The sequence below is a fragment of the Artemia franciscana genome, chromosome 14, assembly GCF_032884065.1.
Source record: "Artemia franciscana chromosome 14, ASM3288406v1, whole genome shotgun sequence".
NCBI lineage: Eukaryota > Metazoa > Arthropoda > Branchiopoda > Anostraca > Artemiidae > Artemia > Artemia franciscana.
Genome location: NC_088876.1, coordinates 40,613,079 through 40,632,279, shown reverse-complemented (window position 1 = coordinate 40,632,279; position 19,201 = coordinate 40,613,079). Strand labels below are relative to the sequence as shown.

The 19,201-nt window shown below is 34.5% G+C and overlaps 2 protein-coding genes across 2 annotated transcripts in view; one reads left to right on the top strand and one right to left on the bottom strand.

Annotated features, from left to right (window-relative positions):
* Positions 1-3,697: 3,697 nt before the first annotated feature.
* Positions 3,698-9,961, top strand: LOC136035725 (uncharacterized). Its single transcript, XM_065717677.1, has 3 exons — positions 3,698-3,848; positions 5,141-5,311; positions 9,370-9,961. Exons 1-3 carry the CDS (start codon positions 3,822-3,824, stop codon positions 9,895-9,897), a joined length of 726 nt encoding a protein of 241 aa, XP_065573749.1. The 5' UTR covers positions 3,698-3,821; the 3' UTR covers positions 9,898-9,961.
* Positions 9,962-13,422: 3,461 nt separating this feature from the next.
* LOC136035721 (uncharacterized) overlaps positions 13,423-19,201 on the bottom strand; it is a 71,824-nt gene continuing 66,045 nt past the window's right edge. Inside the window, exons 3-4 of the mRNA XM_065717674.1 lie at positions 17,356-18,363; positions 13,423-13,567 (exon numbers count right to left, since the gene is read on the bottom strand). Coding sequence (XP_065573746.1) covers positions 13,520-13,567; positions 17,356-18,363 — 1,056 coding nt within the window. The 3' untranslated portion in view covers positions 13,423-13,519. The remainder of the gene's footprint in view (positions 13,568-17,355; positions 18,364-19,201) is intronic.

Genomic DNA, 19,201 nt, shown 5'->3' with positions numbered 1-19,201 from the left:
TGACTTTGTTACAACCAGCTGTTTGAAAAGGCTTTGGAATGTAAGCTTTGCTTATGTTTGTTATTAAATAAAAAAAACTAGTTTTTTTAACTGAAAGTAAGGAGCGACATTAAAACTTAAAACGAACAGAAATTACTCCGTATATGAAATGGGTTGTCCCCTCCGCAGTCCCTCGCTCTTTACGCTAAAGTTTGACTCTTTGCCACAATTCTACTTTTTAAAACAACTACAAACTTTAGCGTAAAGAGCGTGGGACTGCGGAGGGTACAACCCATTTCATATACGGAGTAATTTCTGTTCGTTTTAAGTTTTAATGTCGCTCCTTACTTTCAGTTAAAAAAACTAGTTTTTTTTATTTAATTTCTGAACGTTTTTGAGTTAATGCATGTTTGATTTTGGCTCTCCGCACATAAATTTGTTGAAATGAAATTAGTATATTCATTTTTTTTGGCTAAATGGCTTTCTCTTAGTTTTGATCAGACAATTTTGAGAAATAAGGGGTGGGGAAGGAGGCCTAGCTGCCCTCCAATTTTTCGGTTACTTAAAAAGGCTACTAGAACTTTTAATATTCAACGAACGTTTTTATTAGTAAAAAATATACGTAGCTTAAGAATTAACTTACGTAACAAACTTTTATATTCTTATATTTTTATTATGTGTACGAGGGGGTTTGTACCCTCGTTAATACCTCACTCTTTACACTAAATCGTAAGTTTTGTCCCAATTCTTTAAGAATGACCCCTGAATCAAAAAGGCCGTAGAATAAATAGTCGAAATCACTAAAAATATTCTAGCATAAAGAGCGAGGTATTTATCTCCTCCTAAATACCTCGCTCTTTATGCTAAAGTATTTTTAAAACCCCTCATATGCGTAATAATCTCTGTTCGTTTTAAATTTCAATGCTATTCCTTACTTTCATTTGAAAAAACGTTTTCATGTTTATTTTTTCATTGTTTTTTTTTATAGTAATGCCTGTTGACTTTTGGAAAAAAAAATGAGCATGGGAGGGGGCCTATTTGCCCTCCAATTTTTTTGGTCACTTAAAAAGGGCACTAGAACTTTTCATTTCCGTTAGAATGAGCCCTCTCGCGACATTCTAGGACCACTTGGTCGATAAGATGACCCCTGGGAAAAAAACAAAAAAAAAAACAAACAAACAAATAAACACGCACCTGTGATTTGTCTTCTGGCAAAAAATACAAAATTCCACATTTTTTAGATAGGAGCTTGAAATTTTTGCTAGAGTTCTCTGATATACCGAATGCGATGGTGTGATTTTCGTTAAGATTCTATGACTTTTAGGGGATGTTTCCCCCTTTTTTCCAAATTTTCTCAGGCTCGTAACTTTTGATGACAAAGACTAAATTAATTGAAACTTATATATTTAGAATCAGCGTAAAAATTCAATTCTTTTGATGTATCTTTTAGCATCAAAATTCCGTTTTTTAGAGTTTCGTTTACTATTGAGCCGGGTCGCCCCTTACTACAGTTCCTTACCACGAACTGTTTAAAAAGAAAATAATTCGGTATTTTGGGGCTTCTGACATTATTACTCCTTTGCGGAAGTTAGGCTCAAAATTGAAAAAGGATTATATTTTTTCTCTGGGCCCCTTCCACCTCTTAGTTTGTTTATTTTCCCGTTAGTTTTCACCTGTTTTCGCTTTATAGTTGTGTTATCTCTTAGCAGTTCTTTCGTTAGTTGAGTTATGGTTGTGGTATATATGTTTTATCACTCTTATAGTTGTGGTATTTTCAAATTATACTCCATAATAGAGAGGCTCCGAACACCCAGCATTGTATATTAAGCTCTTAATTTGACGTTTTTTTCTAACGTGACCAGATTCGTCCTGCGCCCTTTTCATTGAATTTTTTTCCCCCATGGCATATTTCTCCAAGGAAAGATCCTCCTACATAGCCCCCTCTCTCAACCCTACCCCGAAAACCAAAAAAATCCCCCTGAAAACGTCTGTACACTTCCCAATAACCATTATTATATGTAAACACTGGTTGAAGTTTGTAACTTGCAACCCCTCCCCCAGGGACTGTGGGGGAGTAATTCATCCCCAAAAACATAGTTATTATGATTTTCGACTATGTTAAACAAAATGGCTATCTCAAAATTTTGATCCGTTGACTTTGGGAAAAAAATGAGCGTGGGAGGGGGCCTAGATGCCCTCCAATTTTATTGGTCACTTAAAAGGGGCACTAGAACTTTTCATTTCCGTTAGAATGAGCCCTCTTGCGACATTCTAGGACCACTTGGTCGATACGATGACCCCTGGGGAAAAGAAAAAAAAAAACAAAAAAACAAACAAATAAACACGCACCCGTGATTTGTCTTCTGGCAAAAAATGCAAAATTCCACATTTTTGTAGATAGGAGCTTAAAACTTCTACAGTAGGGTTCTCTGATACGCTGAATCTGATGGTGTCATTTTCGTTAAGATCCTACGGCTTTTAGGGGGTGTTTCCCCCTATTTTCCTAAATAAGGCAAATTTTCTCAGGCTCGTAACTTTTGATGGCTAAGACTAAACTTGATGAAACTTATATATTTAAAATCAGCATTAAGATGCGATTCTTTTGATGTAGCTATTGATATCAAAATTCAATTTTTTAGAGTTTTGGTTACTATTGAGCCGGATCGCTCCTTACTACAGTTCGTTACCACGAACTGTTTGATAGTTTCGATTCTTTTTAAGTTTGACTTGATCATTTTTTGGAATCTCTTTTGTTTTAGGCTTGATTTATTATTTGACTTTAATTGACTATTAATGTACTTATTTTATTTTTCGATCTACCCTTCAAAAACGGATATCAAGATTTTAGTCTCCAGTCAACTGATAGATTTTCACAATTTATGTTGCCATTCCTTCCGTACGAAGAAACCAAGGAATACGTACGAAGAATTCACAAAATAACACACTGAATGTTTATGAGTTCCTTTTTTACATCCAGAGGGCTCTTTCAAAAATGATTTTTAGTTGTATTGCCTAAAATAACGTTATATCCATTCTGCTCCTCTAAAAACACCAATTTACTTTGTCATCCCTACAGTGGCTCTTATAGAGTCTCCTCCTCCTGAAAACAACTCTAAAGCTAGCAAGTATCAGTAGAAGAAAAAAATAATGGGAGACTTTGGGAACTTTGTTTTTGAGTTTTTTGTTCTTCTGAAATTCACTCCTTGCATTGTCATTTCGAGGAGTACCACTTGATGTCTGGAAAAGTTCTCTTTAGCAGATTCTTCTTTGGAATTGCATTATGAAAATCAAGAAAATTCTTAGAGAATGGCTATTAATCTGTAAAGTCATAAAAAAGATAAATTCGTGTCAAGTAAAAGTAATGGATATTGTTTTATTGGAAAACTGTACAAACAAATTATGTCGCCTTTGCTGTGCTCTGGATCAGTGGAAATTTAATGAATTGGAATAATACTTTTATGTCTATTTGAAATATATACCAGTTTTCACTTATTTCAAACTAAGTTCTTTGGACGTTTTCAATAATCCAGGTAAAATAGGACTTGTTTGAAAGAATAATTTAAATATCTAAACAAGTTTGCTTAGTAAATTATTTGCGGTAAGTAAAACTGTTATTACTGAATCATTACATCAACAGATTAGCAGATTGGGTGTGCCTTTAATCTAACCACATCTCTGAACAGATGCGTGTGTCAAGAAACTGATGAGAACAAAGGAAGAAGAACCTAACCTCAACGAAACCTGGAGTCCCTCATGTGCTGAAAAAGTGAAGGCAAGTTACGATATAACAGCCTGCGTTTTCCTTGGAGAAACTCAGTAATTTAACTGCTGTGTTGCAATTTATGTCAAAGAAAATGTCCAGAACACTTGTAAGTTGTGCTCAGAACTAATAATCACACGAATAGTATCACTTGTAAGCAATGAATCTGGGAAACACACATTTTTATTTAGTTCAGGGAGCATTGAAAAAGCACAATAAGAAATATAAATTCGCTGTAATTTTACTTGGATGTTTCAAGTAAGATAGGGGTTAAACTAATGGTCAAACGGTGCGAGTATATCCTACAGTTTGAAAATGTAAAGACATTTTTTACGCACCACGAAGAAACACCAAAGTAAAAAATTTTAATATAAAAAATCCTTATTTTCTTTTATTTCTTAAGAAAAAGTTTATGTTAAAGCGAAAAGATCATAAGACCAAAGAATATGTGTGATTTTTATAGAGTTATATTTATTTTATTTTAATCTTATGTTTACAAAACAAATTGTACAACTTAGGCAACGGCATTAAAATAATCATGAGCTTGTGTTAAAATAAGACATTAAATGAAGATTTTACTCCCTACCTCCCTAAAAATTTGATATTTCATGACATCTTAAGTTGCATGATATGTGCAGCTTTATCATAAATGTCAAAAGTCGGTAAGGTAAATTTTCCACCTATTATTGAGAAGTTGTGATAAAAATAAAATATTTTCACAAAACTAAAAATAATTAGATTTATCAGCCTTCTATCACTTTTAAAGCTGTCAAGTTTGTCATGATTTATGGCAATTTCAACCTCAACCTCGACTTTAACTTCAACCTAAAGGCCATTTTCACCTTCTTAGTCTTAACCCAGCTTCTGACCGGGTACCAATCTGCCTTTCAAGCATATGAAAGTAGTGCAAATTTTCGTTTTACATGTTTCAATAAATGAACCTTAGGCATTTTGAGTTCCGTGTAATCTTTCTGAAATGCAAGACTTTTTAGACCTGACTGAAAGACCAGGTGTACATTGTATTCTTATGGCATATTAAGCAGTATTCGTAGGTTAAACCCCCTCTCTCTCCACGTGTTCCAAAAGAATATGGCAAACACGCTATAAAGCTAATGTCCAATAATGGCGCGATTGAAGAACGCATCCAAGGAGCTTCCTCGCCCTGTCCATTCAATGTTATAGATTCTGAAAAATAAGGATATTTGCTTGCTTGATATCAATTGAAATAGTCTTTTTAATAAATATTTGATACAGTAAAAATTTTATAAATACATTTTTTTCATTTTATAATATAACTAATGAAAATGTAAGCCACGAACCACCGATATGAAAGCTAGCTATTTAGTGTACTTACCTGTATATTTCTCACTGCGTGAATTATTATATAAATGACAAATTCAGTTTCAGTTATACCTGTCAGGTATTATGGCCCTTGCTCTGTGTGCTCCACCAAGTGCTCGTGAAGAATCACGCACATCAATAAATCAAGCTCAAATATTGAAGCAAATTAACCATGTCAATGATGATGGTTTATATACCTTTGGCTATGAAGCTGGGAATGGTAATTTCAAGGTAATTATCAAATATTACAAGTACAAATCGAATGCGATCAGTTATTTATGCTGAACATATAGCCTATGTGCATATTAATGCGACAAGCATAAGAATACGAGATTTATGGCGGAAAACTTTGTTAGATTACTTTAATAGTGTACATGTATTGCCAACAAGAATTAACTTCACATATATAGTTGGAGATAGGAGTCACTCAAGGGGATTATTTTTTGGCTACAAATTTGTTCTTCCTAATTTACTTACTGCTTGGCTTCGCAAGGTATGGAATACAAAATTCCAGTCTTTTGTGTTAGTTGAAAGATGGTGGTACATATCCCCCTGTTGTTTTTACTTAACTTCCCCCTCCATACTTCCTGAAATTTGCATCTTAATCCTCTTAGCCTTACAAATAGTTGTAATAAAAGTAGTAGTTGGAGTAGTAGTAGTAGTAGCAGTATAGTATTAAAAGTAAAAGTGGTAGTAGTATTATTAGTAGCGTGGACAAATTGCCTTTTGGTCAATTGATCTTTCCATCTGAGCATCCTCAGGAAGTCTGAACCTTATACAGAGGTGCCATTTGGGGAGGGGGGGGGGTCAGGGGCGGGCAAATGCCCACTCCAGATTTTCCAGGGGGCCCAAGCTTCCACCACAAAGGGCCCTTTGCCGGCCATAATAATCCATTATGTCCGACATAATCCATTCTGTCCAATTGATTTGAAATTACTGCACGCCTATTAACCAAAGAGCATAATTACTTGACGACCCTTGGGGTAATTATGCTATTTGTTACTAATTATTGTAAACTTTGAAAGTAGGTAAGATACATAATAAAATTCTCGAGTTCTGTCAAATGCCCATTTCCTAGATGATTACGCGACACGAAGTGAGTCGGGGGGGGGGGAAGATGGAGTTTATGCCCACCCCAAGATTTGGTCGAAATGGCACCTCTGACCTTATACCCAAAAGTTTCATCTTGAGACATGAAATTTTTACGCCCTGGAAGTTTCATCTTGATATGATTAAATAAAAAAAACAAGTTTTTTCAACTGAGAGTAAGGAGTGACATCAAAACTTAAAACGCACAGAAATTACTTCGTATATGAAAGAGGCTGCTTCCTCATCAACGCCCCGCTCTTTACGCTAAAGTTTGACTCTTTCTCTCAATTCTTCTTTCTAAAACAGTAAAAAACTTTAGCGTAAAGAGGGGGCGTTGATGAGAAAGCAGCCTCTTTCATATACGAAGTAATTTCTGTGCGTTTTAAGTTTTGATGTCACTCCTTACTCTCAGTTGAAAAAACTTGTTTTTTTTATTTAATTTCTGAACGTTTTTGAATCAATGCATGTTTTGATTTTGGCTCTCCGCAGAGGAATAATCAAAATGAAATTTGCATATTTTTTTTGGCTCAATGGCTTTCTCATAATTTTGATCGAATGATTTTGAGAAAAAAAGAGCGGGGGGACGAAGCTTAGTTACCCCCCGATTTTTTGGTTAATTAAAAAGGCAACTAGAACTTTTAATTTTTTACGAATCTTTTTATTGGTAAAAGATTTACGTAACTTATAAATTAGCTTACGTAAAGAACTTTTGCATTCTCATGTTTTTATTACATATATGAGGGGATTCGCCCCATCGTCAGTACCTCGCTCTTTACACTAAAGCTTAAATTTTATCCCAATTCATTAAGAATGACCCCCTGAATCACAAAAGCCGTAGAATAAGTAGTTGAAATTACCGAAAATACTTTAGCGTAAAGAGCGAGGTATTAGAAGGAGGTGAGCCCCTCATATGGGTAATAATTTCTGTTTGTTTTAAGTTTTATTGCTGTTCCTTACTTCCAGCTGAAAAAGCTTTTTCACTTTTATTTTTTAATTGTTTTTTTTTAAATAATGCTAGTAAATCCTGCTCTCCCTTCATGGAAATTTTCTTCTCCCATTACAAATTCCCGAAGGAAAATTCCCCCAGAATATCCCCCTCTTCTCAACCCCTCCCCCAAACCAAAAAAATCCTCCTGAAAACGCCTGTATACTTCCCAATAACCATTACTATATGTAAGCACAGGTCAAAGTTTGTAACTTGTTGCCCCTCCCACGGGGACTGTAGGGGAGTAAGTCGTCCCCAAAGACATAGTTATAAGGTTTTTCGACTACGCTGAATAAAATGGCTATCTCAGAATTTTGATCCGTTGTTTTTGGGAAAATAATTAGCGTGGGAGGGGGCCTAGGTGCCCTTCAATTTTTTTGGTCACTTAAAAAGGGCACTAGAACTTTTTACTTCCGTTAGAATGAGCCCTCTTGCAACATTCTAGGACAACTGGGTCGATACGATCACCCCTGGGAAAAAAAAAACAAAAAAAAACAAAAGAACAAAAAAACAAAAAAACAAATAAACACGCATCCGTGATCTGCCTTCTGGCAAAAAATGCAAAATTCCACATTTTTGTAGATAGGAGCTCAAAACCTTTACAGTAGGGTTCTCTGATACGCTGAATCTGATGGTGTGATTTTCGTTAAGATTCTATGACTTTTAGGGGGCGTTTCCCCCTATTTTCTAAAATAACGCAAATTTTCTCAGGCTCGTAACTTTTGATGGGTAAGACTAAACTTGATGAAACTTATATATTTAAAACCAGCATTAAAATGCGATTCTTTTGATGTAGCTATTGGTATCAAAATTCCATTTTTTAGAGTTTTGGTTACTATTGAGCCGGGTCGCTCCTTACTACAGTTCGTTACCACGAACTGTTTGATAAGCCGTTCCGAAACTATTGCTGATACACCCTTTTTGCAATTTGTTTGCATATAAGTATGTTTTGATTTCACTCAAATTTCCCCTCAGCATGTCCTCAGATGTTTATTTCATTGTACCGGAACTTTAACAGACTGCTTAAAGGGAAAAATCAACTGACCAAAAGGGAATATGTGCATGGCACTACAATTACTACTATCAGTCCTACTATTAGTACTACAACGGCTCCAATTACTATTTCTATAAAAACTAATACTAACGCTAAGGGTAGTAAGATGACGATTTTCGGAAGTGTTGAGGGTGAAGTTCAACTAAATTAAAAATGTTACAAATATACTGCTTACAAATGAGTATATCGATAATATCATAGCAATGCCTAATTGTATTGTCATAATTGTATAATCTCATACGTCTTATTATTTCAAATGTCTTTGAACCAGATCTGAAACCGTGAATCTAGTAACTGAAAGCATCAAGTATAATCATCAATTAGTATCAATTATATGTGCCAAAAAAAATTTCTGAACTAAAAGATTGTTCGACTTTCAAGCAAGAAAATGTCAGTTGACCGATTATTCAAATTCAAATCTAGAGAAGATGAAAGATTGGAAAAGTATTATTTGGATCTGACATAAAATATAAAACTGAGAATTATTAATATAGAATTCATGGGCAGGGAGTAAAGGAGTGGTGTTACAAACTTTTCAAAGAAGCCTCTTTATTATTAAATTTTTGCATTTTAATTACTTACAGTGACAAAGGGAATGTTTAATTACTTCTTGGGGTAAATGCATTCCAAAATATAAACTTAAAAAAGACTAAAAGATTTTATTCATTTACTCTTTGCTGACAAGGTAGTCCCATCAAGACGGATATATTACGAGAGAGGAGGGCCAATAATTAAAGTTAGTTTCATAAAATTAGCTAAACTAATATTATGATATCAATCAATTTTCTCGGAAGTTTAGCATTTAGTAACCATAGGGACCTCCAACAAAGTGGAATGACTTAATATACATTGTTTTTATTAATATATTTGGAATCTGCATAAAATCCAATTTTCTTTCATTTTTACCTGTGGGTCTAAATAATAAGTATTGAACTTCAGCAGTTTAGCTCCAAAAAAAGAACTACTGCTACTAAGAACTTTCAAGAGTTCAAACAGCTTTGTTGTCTGTTTGGGTCAGTTAGTTTCACCATAAAGATATGTTAACAGTAGCACGGGTATTTTCCACCATATTAAAATATTCTCATAGATCTTATTATTCCAAATGTCTTTGCGCCAGATCTGAAGCCGTGTATCTAGTAACTAAATATGACTTTCTTACAGGCCAAAGAAACAATGAAACTAACTAGCACCGATGGAAACTTCAGTCCTGATGCTGACAAGAACGGAATTCAAGGAACCTTAGACAATATCATTCCTAATCTTATGGCAGTATTAAAACCTACCCTATTAGCTCCAGTTGTCGTTCCTTCACCTGTTCATGCAGCAGCACTAGTGCCTCATCAGCAGGACGAACCAAACCCTACCCTAGTAGCTTCAGTTGTTGTTGCTGCACCTGTTCATACAGCAACACCAGTGCCTCATCAGCAGCAAATAGCCCCTATCTTTACCCATGCTCGACAAACATCTGATACAAACGATCAGTCTGACCCCAATGGAATCATCAAGCAACATCCACAAGTATATCAGTTCTCTTTTGTTGCTCCTACTCAAAACACAAAAATCGAACACCTGAATCAAGCTCGTACTCTACTTCATACCCTTCCCCAGCTTGCAATCGGACAGTTCCAGTCTCATTCTTTCCAGCCACAATCTTTTTACTTTGGCCCACAATTTACTTCATTTAATTAGGTACAGAACGAGACATTCTTTGGTAATTTTTTTTTTACTTGCAAATAGACAAGTTCTTATAATATTTCTGACTTTTTATAAGCTTCCGTCATCAGGCAATTGATATAAGCACAGCACTACAATTCTAACTTGGAGATGCTCTATTTCTCTTGAACTATTAGTCGTGTTCTCATCCAGAAACCGAATTGGAAACAAAAAAGCAAGGGAAATGCAAAAATGACACAGTGTATATTTATTTACTTTCATTCATTAGTTTTACAACAATAAAAATAGAATTCATAAGAATATTGATTAATATGTACAAAAAGCCAAGAAACCCCAAGATTTAACTAATGGTCTGTATAATAATAGCTAATATATAATCTAAAATCAATTCAAATGCAAAATAGTCAGCTTATCTTTAGGAATATCAGATTGGACTTAAAACAGCACCCAAAAAGCAAATCATCACTAATGAAAATTAGTTAATTGCTAATCTTAAAATGGCTAATTAATTTTTGGTTATTTCTTGAATTACAATACAAGCAATTGACTAGATTATTCTATATTAATCTCAATTTGAGATGTATATAATAATTAGTTATTATTACATATAATTACCTTGTGGACTGCATTTTTACGCAAACTGTAATGTTAAATTAGTACCATCTTTTTAAATATATTACAAAGGGTTGCCAACTTAAGTATTTTTAATTATTTTAGTGTGAGCTTCGGGCTCCGCAAACAGCCTCCATATCGTAGAATTTTTAGTTTCCCTAGACCGAAATCAATCATTTGACCCATGATTAATTTAGGAATATTGAATGAATTAAATCATAAGATATTTGAATATCAATATATTGGTTTAGAGTTAGCTCCCAAAATGCCTAGGACCAAAAACAGATAGCGTTACTTCTTTTTTAAATAAATTTTCCAAACACGAAACCATCACCGAAAAAAAAAATTGAACAGTAGTCGTTTACCCGGAGTAGGAAATAACAAGCCATACACTTGAATTCAATGGCAAAAGTAGATAACTAATGCCACATCTTTTTTCCTTTTATCGCATTATTTTAGAGACTTTGCTGTTAATAGTATCTGTTTCAAAGACAAATTTTTTCCAACACGAATGTATAAAAATGTTTCTGATTATAAAACTCAAGTGACAAGTTTCTCGTCAAGGAGATAGGTCCTTTGAAAGTCCAAAAAATATTACCATCATAAAAATCTTTGAAAAGATAACATTGTTTTTGATGGTGGTTGATTATTAATCCCCCCCCCCAATAAAGAGCTGAAAAACCTGACGAAAAAATCGTAATGAAAAAGAGCTGAAAAATTGGTCTTTAAAAGTCAGCTTAAATAACTGACTTTTTTATTTTATGTTTGTTTTTTTCACAGTTAAAAAAAAGTTTGGAAGAATAAGAAAATATATCTGCAAACCAAGATTAGAATATCGGAAGCAACAGTGATGGCAGTGCTCAAATATGGCTCTGAAGCATGGGCGCTCCGAAAAGCGGACGAAAATTTATTAGATGTTTTCCAGAGAAATTGCATACGGAATGTTCTGGGTACCCGGCTAACTGACCGTATTTCAAATAGTAGGCTGTACGAAAAATGTGGTTCAATCCCGCTTTCTCGGGCTATAATCAAAGAAAGGTTGAGATGGCTAGGCCACTTTCTGCGGATGAAGTATGTCCGATTAGCGAAGATTGTCCTTTTTGGCCTACCGTTTGGGGCCACATGGAAAACAGGTCGTCCTCGTCTGGGGTGGGAGGATGTCATAAATAAAGATTTAAAAGTAATGGGAATTTCCTCGGAGGGTGAAAAGAGGGAGGCCTAGAATAGATTAGGTTGGAAGAGGAGCGTGCGTAGCTGTGTTGGCCTCAGGCAGCTTGGTGCTGCAGTGAGTTATTAGTAGTAGTAGTAGTAGAATGATCGAGCGGACCGAGTTTTCTTGGAAAAATTATAGTAACTGTGTTAATTTTTTTTTTTAGTGTTTTGAAGCGTGATTACCATCTAAGTTTAATTGCCATTAAAAACACAAAACGTCAATCTTATTACACTCAGAATAAGTAATAATCAAGTCACTGTACTTCTTAAGTGGTCAATTGTAATGAATTAATCTTTTGTTGTAAACCCATTAGAGAAACTGGACCATTCCTAGGTTAGTGTTTTGCGGTACAATGATAGTATGTGAATACGTATAACAGTATCATTTCTAAAATGTTTGCTTTTGTAAATTCTAACCAATCCTGAAATTAAAAAAACAAAATTTCTTCTTCCCCAACTGCCTTCAGTTTCGTTTCACCAATAAAATTTGGTTCGTTAACATTATTGCCTTGAACACGTGCCAAAGATATTGACGTAAACCCGCAGGAATTTTTTCTAAAACTTTTCAGAAAAATTTGACAAATTCTACCTACTTATAGGGCTAAATATAGAACTAATTTAGAACCTGGACAAAATTCAAAGAGAAATCATCTCAAGCGAAGAACAAAGAAAATTAGAATTTATGTGTTGCATTAGAAGGAGGAATTTTGGGGGATTTAATTAATTCTTGGCTAAAAAAATTTGCTGGAGTTTTTTGAGCTTATAGGCCTAAATATACAGCTAAATGAAATTTTGAGGAAAATTACAGCAAAAAGAAAAAAATACAATTGTGATTACATTGAAAGGGGTTATTGGGGGATATTCTGTTATCGAGTATAACACAATTCATGTAAAAACTAAAATATATAATAACTAAAATACCTTACATTCCTATGTAAATAAATCGTAAATCTACATTTCAGGAATAATGTTCACATAAAGAACCAGGATATTTTCAAAATTCAATTAAAATTAACTTAAGTTCATTATTAAATTATATATTAATATAAATTAATTCATTTAATTCAAATAATAATATTAATAATATAAATTATTCATTGTTATTTGTTTCATTAAAAAACAACGGATGTGGCACAATTATAGGCAATTTGTATTACTAAAAGTCAAAGATGGACTACTATGGTAGCCCCTTTCTGTATTTTAGGGGCAAAATTCTTTATGTGCAATTTTGACTAATATAAATGACTAATACTTAATAATATAAATTATTGAATTTAAAAATAACCTCCCACTATTTTGTGGGAAGGAAACGCTGTTGCAGTAAACTTTTAAACGGCAATATTTTCTAACCAAATTTGCTATCAGGGGAGCTTAGTTCGTTTACTTTTTACTATTTTGAACAAGATGTTAACGTTTTTGAGGGGTTGGTTGCCCTCAAACCACTTTTCAATATCCTCCTCTTTTTCCAGCTAAAAAGAGCATGGGTTTGGGGTTGGTTGCCCTCAAACCAGTTTTCAATATCGTCCTCAACATGCTGCGGGATTTTGAACTTACTGATCCCAGTCCTTCTTAAGATACCGCAGTTACGCCTTTTTGATAAACTGGATGTGCAGAGTGTCCTTTGATGCAGTTCAAAATCCCGCTAAAAATTGCCTGACATTTTCTATGTTACTCCAATTAAATTTCCTATTAATTTCAGAAGCAGATAAGCAGAGATTTGCGTACAAAAAGTTTAATGCACAAATAAATAAAATTAAGTCTAACAAAAGCAAAAGCACCCGACTTATATTCAAACGTAATTCCTAGAAGATTTTCATTTGTAAGCAGGATACGCGGGGGGTGCATATGCTGGAGGGGGTGCCTAAAATAAAAATAATTTGTCAGAGTTTGCTCGAAACTGAGCAATAAGTTGGCAGTTATGTCTCTTTAGTTCATCCACTTTCTAATCCTTTATTCGTTCAATTCTTCTTCCTTATATTCATTAGAAACTTACTGTTTGTATTTTTCCCAATTGATTATAATCAATTTAGTTTTATTAGTCAATTACGTGCTATATGGCAGTGCATAAAAACGAACACAATAAATAATTAATGCTTAGCCCTGTTCAGTGCGACTAATTAAACTAATTCGAATTTATAAGCATTATCCTTGGTTAATTTGTTTTAAGTTATTTCTTTAGATATCTACAAACATAATGACACTTGTAAGAGGCTGTGTTTAGTTCGAATATTGTCAATGAACTATATGGTCTAAAGCAGTATATTAGAGCAAAACATTTGTTTAGTAAATAATTGACGCTTATCATTGTTCAGCCATACGAATTATATTAATTTTTGTTCATGAACCTTCTTATTTTGTAATTGTAATTAAGTCTTCTGGCATCAGTGTAGGCACCTGTTATAATAATTATGACTTTTGATAGTTTTTGGTTGATGGATTATGTTCAGTTTCACTTTTGCCGACGAATTATGTGCTTTAAATCAGTATGTGAGAGGCTCTCACGTAGGCTCGCACTGAGAGCAAAAACATTTTGTTAAACGAAGTATTAACGCTTATTCTTGTTCAGTCTGACGAATCAGATTAATTAATATTGTTCATCCTTTCAATTCTGTTATTATATTTAAGTTATCCGTTACCTGTTTAAATATCTGTTATTACAATTAATATTTTTGCTAATTTTCCGCTAATTTCTTATGCTCAATTTGACTTCTGCCAATAAGTTTTGTGCTTTAAATTAGTAGACGAAAGCACAAACATTTTTGCAGTGATTGAATTAACGTTTATCCCTTTTTAATCCAATCACTGAGACGAATTCTGATCCTTCAGCGTTTTTACTTGCTATCATCTATATCTATAGTTATAATATTTGCCAGTTCTTTTTCGTCCATCTTTTACTGGTAGATTTTATCAAATTTGCCGTTATTAATAAGGCTTATATTTTACAGTAGTAAATGAGAATAAGATCATTTACTTAATATAGTTAAAAAATTTTGAATTTATTTGCAAACCTAGTATTTTTTCCATTACCTTTATGCGGACACGCGGCGAAATAATAAAAATGGAATTTCCAAAATTCAAAAATAGTTTTTTTTTTCCAATGTACACAATAGAAATAAATTTTGTCAAATTTTACTAACTCTTCGAAGAATTAAAAAAAGTGTTTAAGAGAGAATGGCTTCAAATATGAACTTGATCGAAAATGTCACAAAGTATCTTTTGAATTTTTCAACCGTGTTGTGTATGTACCATTTAAACAAGAAAGCTTTGAATTTTACTCATCAACTCTAATTGTATGCGAGTAAGAGATTTTACTCTTTCTCATTACCAATGTACTAATAAGCTAAGAAAAGAAATGTGCAAGCCACTCGTACCTAGAAAGATAATGTTCACTAAAATTGGAGATATTTTGGCTTATACCCGAGCCATACTATAGTCGCACTTGTGAAAACTCACAATCCTAAGATTAAGGGCCGATTAGATCGTCAATTCTAACTTTCATATTGGGAACCTGATCGTCAATTTTGGCTTCTATTTAAGACCGTATCCTCAATTTCGAGTATCAATCTGATAACCACACTTTACTTTGGTTTTAAAATCTAAAGCATGTTAATGGATTTTATCTTTTCAGGATATAGGAGAAAATTCAAAAGTTGCAATAATTATTTATTCTTTGCGTCTGTAGAAAATGGAAATCACCTTACAAAAAAATATTATATCTAGTTCTCTTTTTTTAATCTGATGTTCCATATTGATGTTATTTTCCTAGACAACTGCAAAACACTTAAGATTGTATTTTTTTAGGGGGAGGGGTCATGTAAAATAATAAAATGAGCAAAATTTGGGATAAATTTCCTGAATTTTACAAAATGTGGGTTGTAAATATTCCCCTTACTAATTATTTAAATATTGTGAAAAATTTCAATTCTTTATATTGTTCGATTCGACATTTTTTCAATTAGTATTGTAAAATTTGTTTTCCTTTTCATTATCATATAACTGGGAACACAAATTTTCAATGGAAAATGCCATATGAGTCTTACGAAAGAGATTACGAAATAGAGCAGTAATATACTGCTTATCCTGGAACCTTATTTTAGACATTAGTAACTAGTCGGTTTTAGTCAATAACGCCGCATCGACGATCAAAGAGGTTTGTAATATCCTTGTTTGTGATACAAGTCCCGAGAGAAATTCTCTGATGAAACCCCTATTACAAACGATTATAGCACCAATAATTGGTTCGTATTTTGTTGGGTTGAACACTGTTCGACTTTCATTTGCAATCTATGACTGACAAATAAGAGGGGACAATTAAGGCATTAATTTAAAATTGAAAAAGATGGAAACCTAGGAAAGCAATTTTCATATCTGTTTAATGAACATGATGAAAGATGCACAGACATAACATTCAGAGACGAAACTTAGTCAGAAACAAACTAGTATTGATATTGTTTTTTAGCAATTTCTTGTAATATCAATTTTCTGCTTCTGCTCAACTAGTACCACATTAAAATTGCAGTTAGCAAAAATTAATTGGAATATGTTTGAATAAGAGTATTTATTGTTCTCTATTGAAGTGGTTTGAACTTGAAAATGAATGTCTTATAGAAAATTAAGCATTCTGGCAAAACCTCAGAGCCTTTGAAAGTCGTCAAAAATTTGGTTAGTCTTTGTTAACATTTCTTCTTTTTGTTTTACTTGTTTGGATTAGTAGGTCATGGAAATGTTTCCACTTAACCTCACCACCAAACTCAAATTCCGAGGCATACAATGTGGTGCTACCAGCTGAATTTCAACTTTGGGTCACCAAAATTTACCAATCTGATATCAAACCCACTACAAGACGCCTTTACTAATAGATAAATATTCCTAGAATTGTCAATCTTTAAAAGGATGAGTTGCAGCTTATTGAGCCCTGAAGCACAATAAAGAAATAATTCATTGCAACAAATTTCAGTAAAGGCTTTTGAACGCAATTCAATTTCTGCATTTGGCTATTACACGCAAAAAGTTACAAGATCAATTGTTAAGCTTCAAGCTGTTTACAAAATGGTAGATTTTAATTTTAAATACCCAAAAGAACATATCATGAGCGAAACCCCTCCCATTACCTCTTCTAATATCTGGAAATACAAGTAAAAATTAGCATGCTGGTAATAATTATATCATCTTGCTTACGATTTTTCGTATCCTCTGGAAGAATAGGAGGAGAACTCAAATCTCTATGGCTACAATAAAGAAATAATGTTTCATCACAGTTTACTTAAAAAGAACCAGAGAAAAAGTAACTCATTCCCGATAATACTAGCTTAATATTACAAAAAAAAAACAAACAATTGTGTAAAATGGGATATAAAAAATATAGGAGACTTTAAAAAATTAGTTTCCTATAGATGTCTAAAAGATCGTGTTCTGTTTTATATTTGTATTTTTTTATGTTACTGACGAGACGTGTGCCACAAATACATGTTTAATAGCTGTGTTTTTAGCTAGCTATCTTTACAATAAAAATTTGAAGACAAATTTTGAGCCCGTTTCACAAATTTTGAACAATCCTAGGATTATTGATTGGAAATTTGAGCACAAGCTGATTATAAAGACAAAACAAAACAAGCTGACAGAAGAAACAAGGAGGCAAAGAATACTTACCGGATAAGCAGGAGCTTCATAGGTGGCATACGCTGGGGGAGGAGCATATTCAGGCACAGGTGGATTGTACAAAGGAGCCTCGTACATTGGCGGAGCCGGCGGAGCATACGTGGGTACATCGTATGTGGGAGGTGCATATACAGGAGGTGCTGGTGGAGCGTATGCAGGAGCCTCATATACTGGAGGAGGAATTGCAGGTGGGGCTGGTGGAGCATATACAGGAGGCTCGTACATTGGAGGGGTATATGCAGGTGGGGCTGGTAGAGTGTATGAAGGAGGTTCGTAAACTGGTGGTGCAGGTGGAGTAAACAGAGGTGCAGGTGGAGCATATGTTGGAGCGGAAGGAGCATACACAGGGGGCTCATATGGTGGGGGAGTGTATGCAGAGAGTGGGGGTGGCACATTATATGTAGGAGGTGCTGGTGGTGCATATACAGGAGCTTCCAGGGCTGGAGGAGAAGGTGGTGCTGGTGGAGCATATGCAGGAGGTGTAGGTGGAGCATATACAGGAGGTGCAGGTGGAGCATATACGGGAGGTGCAGGTGGTAGTGGTGGAATATATGTAGGGGGTGCTTGTGGAGTATAAATAGGGGGCACAGGTGGAGGTGGTGGAACATATTTAGGAGGGGCTGGTGGAGCATACACGGGGGGTATAGGTGGAGGTGGTGGAATATACTTAGAAGCTGCTGGTGCAGCATATACAGGGGGTGCAGGTGGTGGTGGTGGAATGTACGCAGGTGGTGCAGGTGGAGTGTAAGCAGGCGGTGGTGGTGGTGGAGCGTACACAGGGGGTGTTGGCGGGGCATATAGAGGTGGTGCTGGTGGAGTATATACTGGAGCAGGTATCGGAAGTGCAGGAGCTGGTGGAGAGTATTTTGGAGCTGGTAATGGCAAGTTTGGAGCATACACAGGCGGGGCTGGTGGTCCATAATATGCTTCTCTCTTGTAGTCAGATATAGCTACCGACCTCATTGGCGCTGCGGTCTCCATCAAAGAATCTTCACGAGCCTAAAAACCAAACAGAATTGAAGCTAAAATGCATAACATGATCCTAATACTAATTTTCACCGTCAAGATAGAGGTTAAATTTCGTTTCAGTAAAGAATAGTATGTAAATTCCCGAATTTTGAGGCAGTAAATGACGCCCATAGAAGTGCGGTTGCTTCATCTCAGCCTCTAGTAGTCCAGAAACATAAAATTGTAGGACGTTATACAAGTCAGAAAAAATAGTGTTTCTTTCAGTATATTTTAAAGCTTTGGTGATCTTTCTAAGAATTTTTAAGATTGTCCCACGCTCCCAACTTATGCATGTACCAAGAAAAGCAACTTGGAAAGTTCTTGAAGTATTACTACTTCCAAGAAAAAGGAAAGAAAAGGAATTATGGAAAACCTTCATTAAACTCTCAGTAACTGACGTATGATAATAAAGGATTTTAGTTTGAACAATGATTTCAATCACGCTGGGAGGGCCTCCTTTTATCCTCACGCCTTTTGTCTTCTGTTTTCTTTTTTATCTTTTTGTTTTGCTTTTCTTGTCTGGAGATATGTTGGATTTACGTTTTATTAATAAATCTTTTATATCAAATAGTTCATGGTAGCGAACTGTAACATAAGGAGTGATGCGGCACAATAGTAACCGAAAACGTAAGAAACCGAGTCTTGGTGACAATAGACATATCAAAAGGATTGAATTCTGATGTTCGTTCAAAATACGTAAAGTTCATCAAATATATTGGTACCCATCAAAATTTACGAGCCTGATAAAATTTGCCCTATTTCTTGAAAAAGGGTGAAAAAACCCCAAAGATCAAGTGATCTTTACCAAAATCACTCCATCAGATTCTAC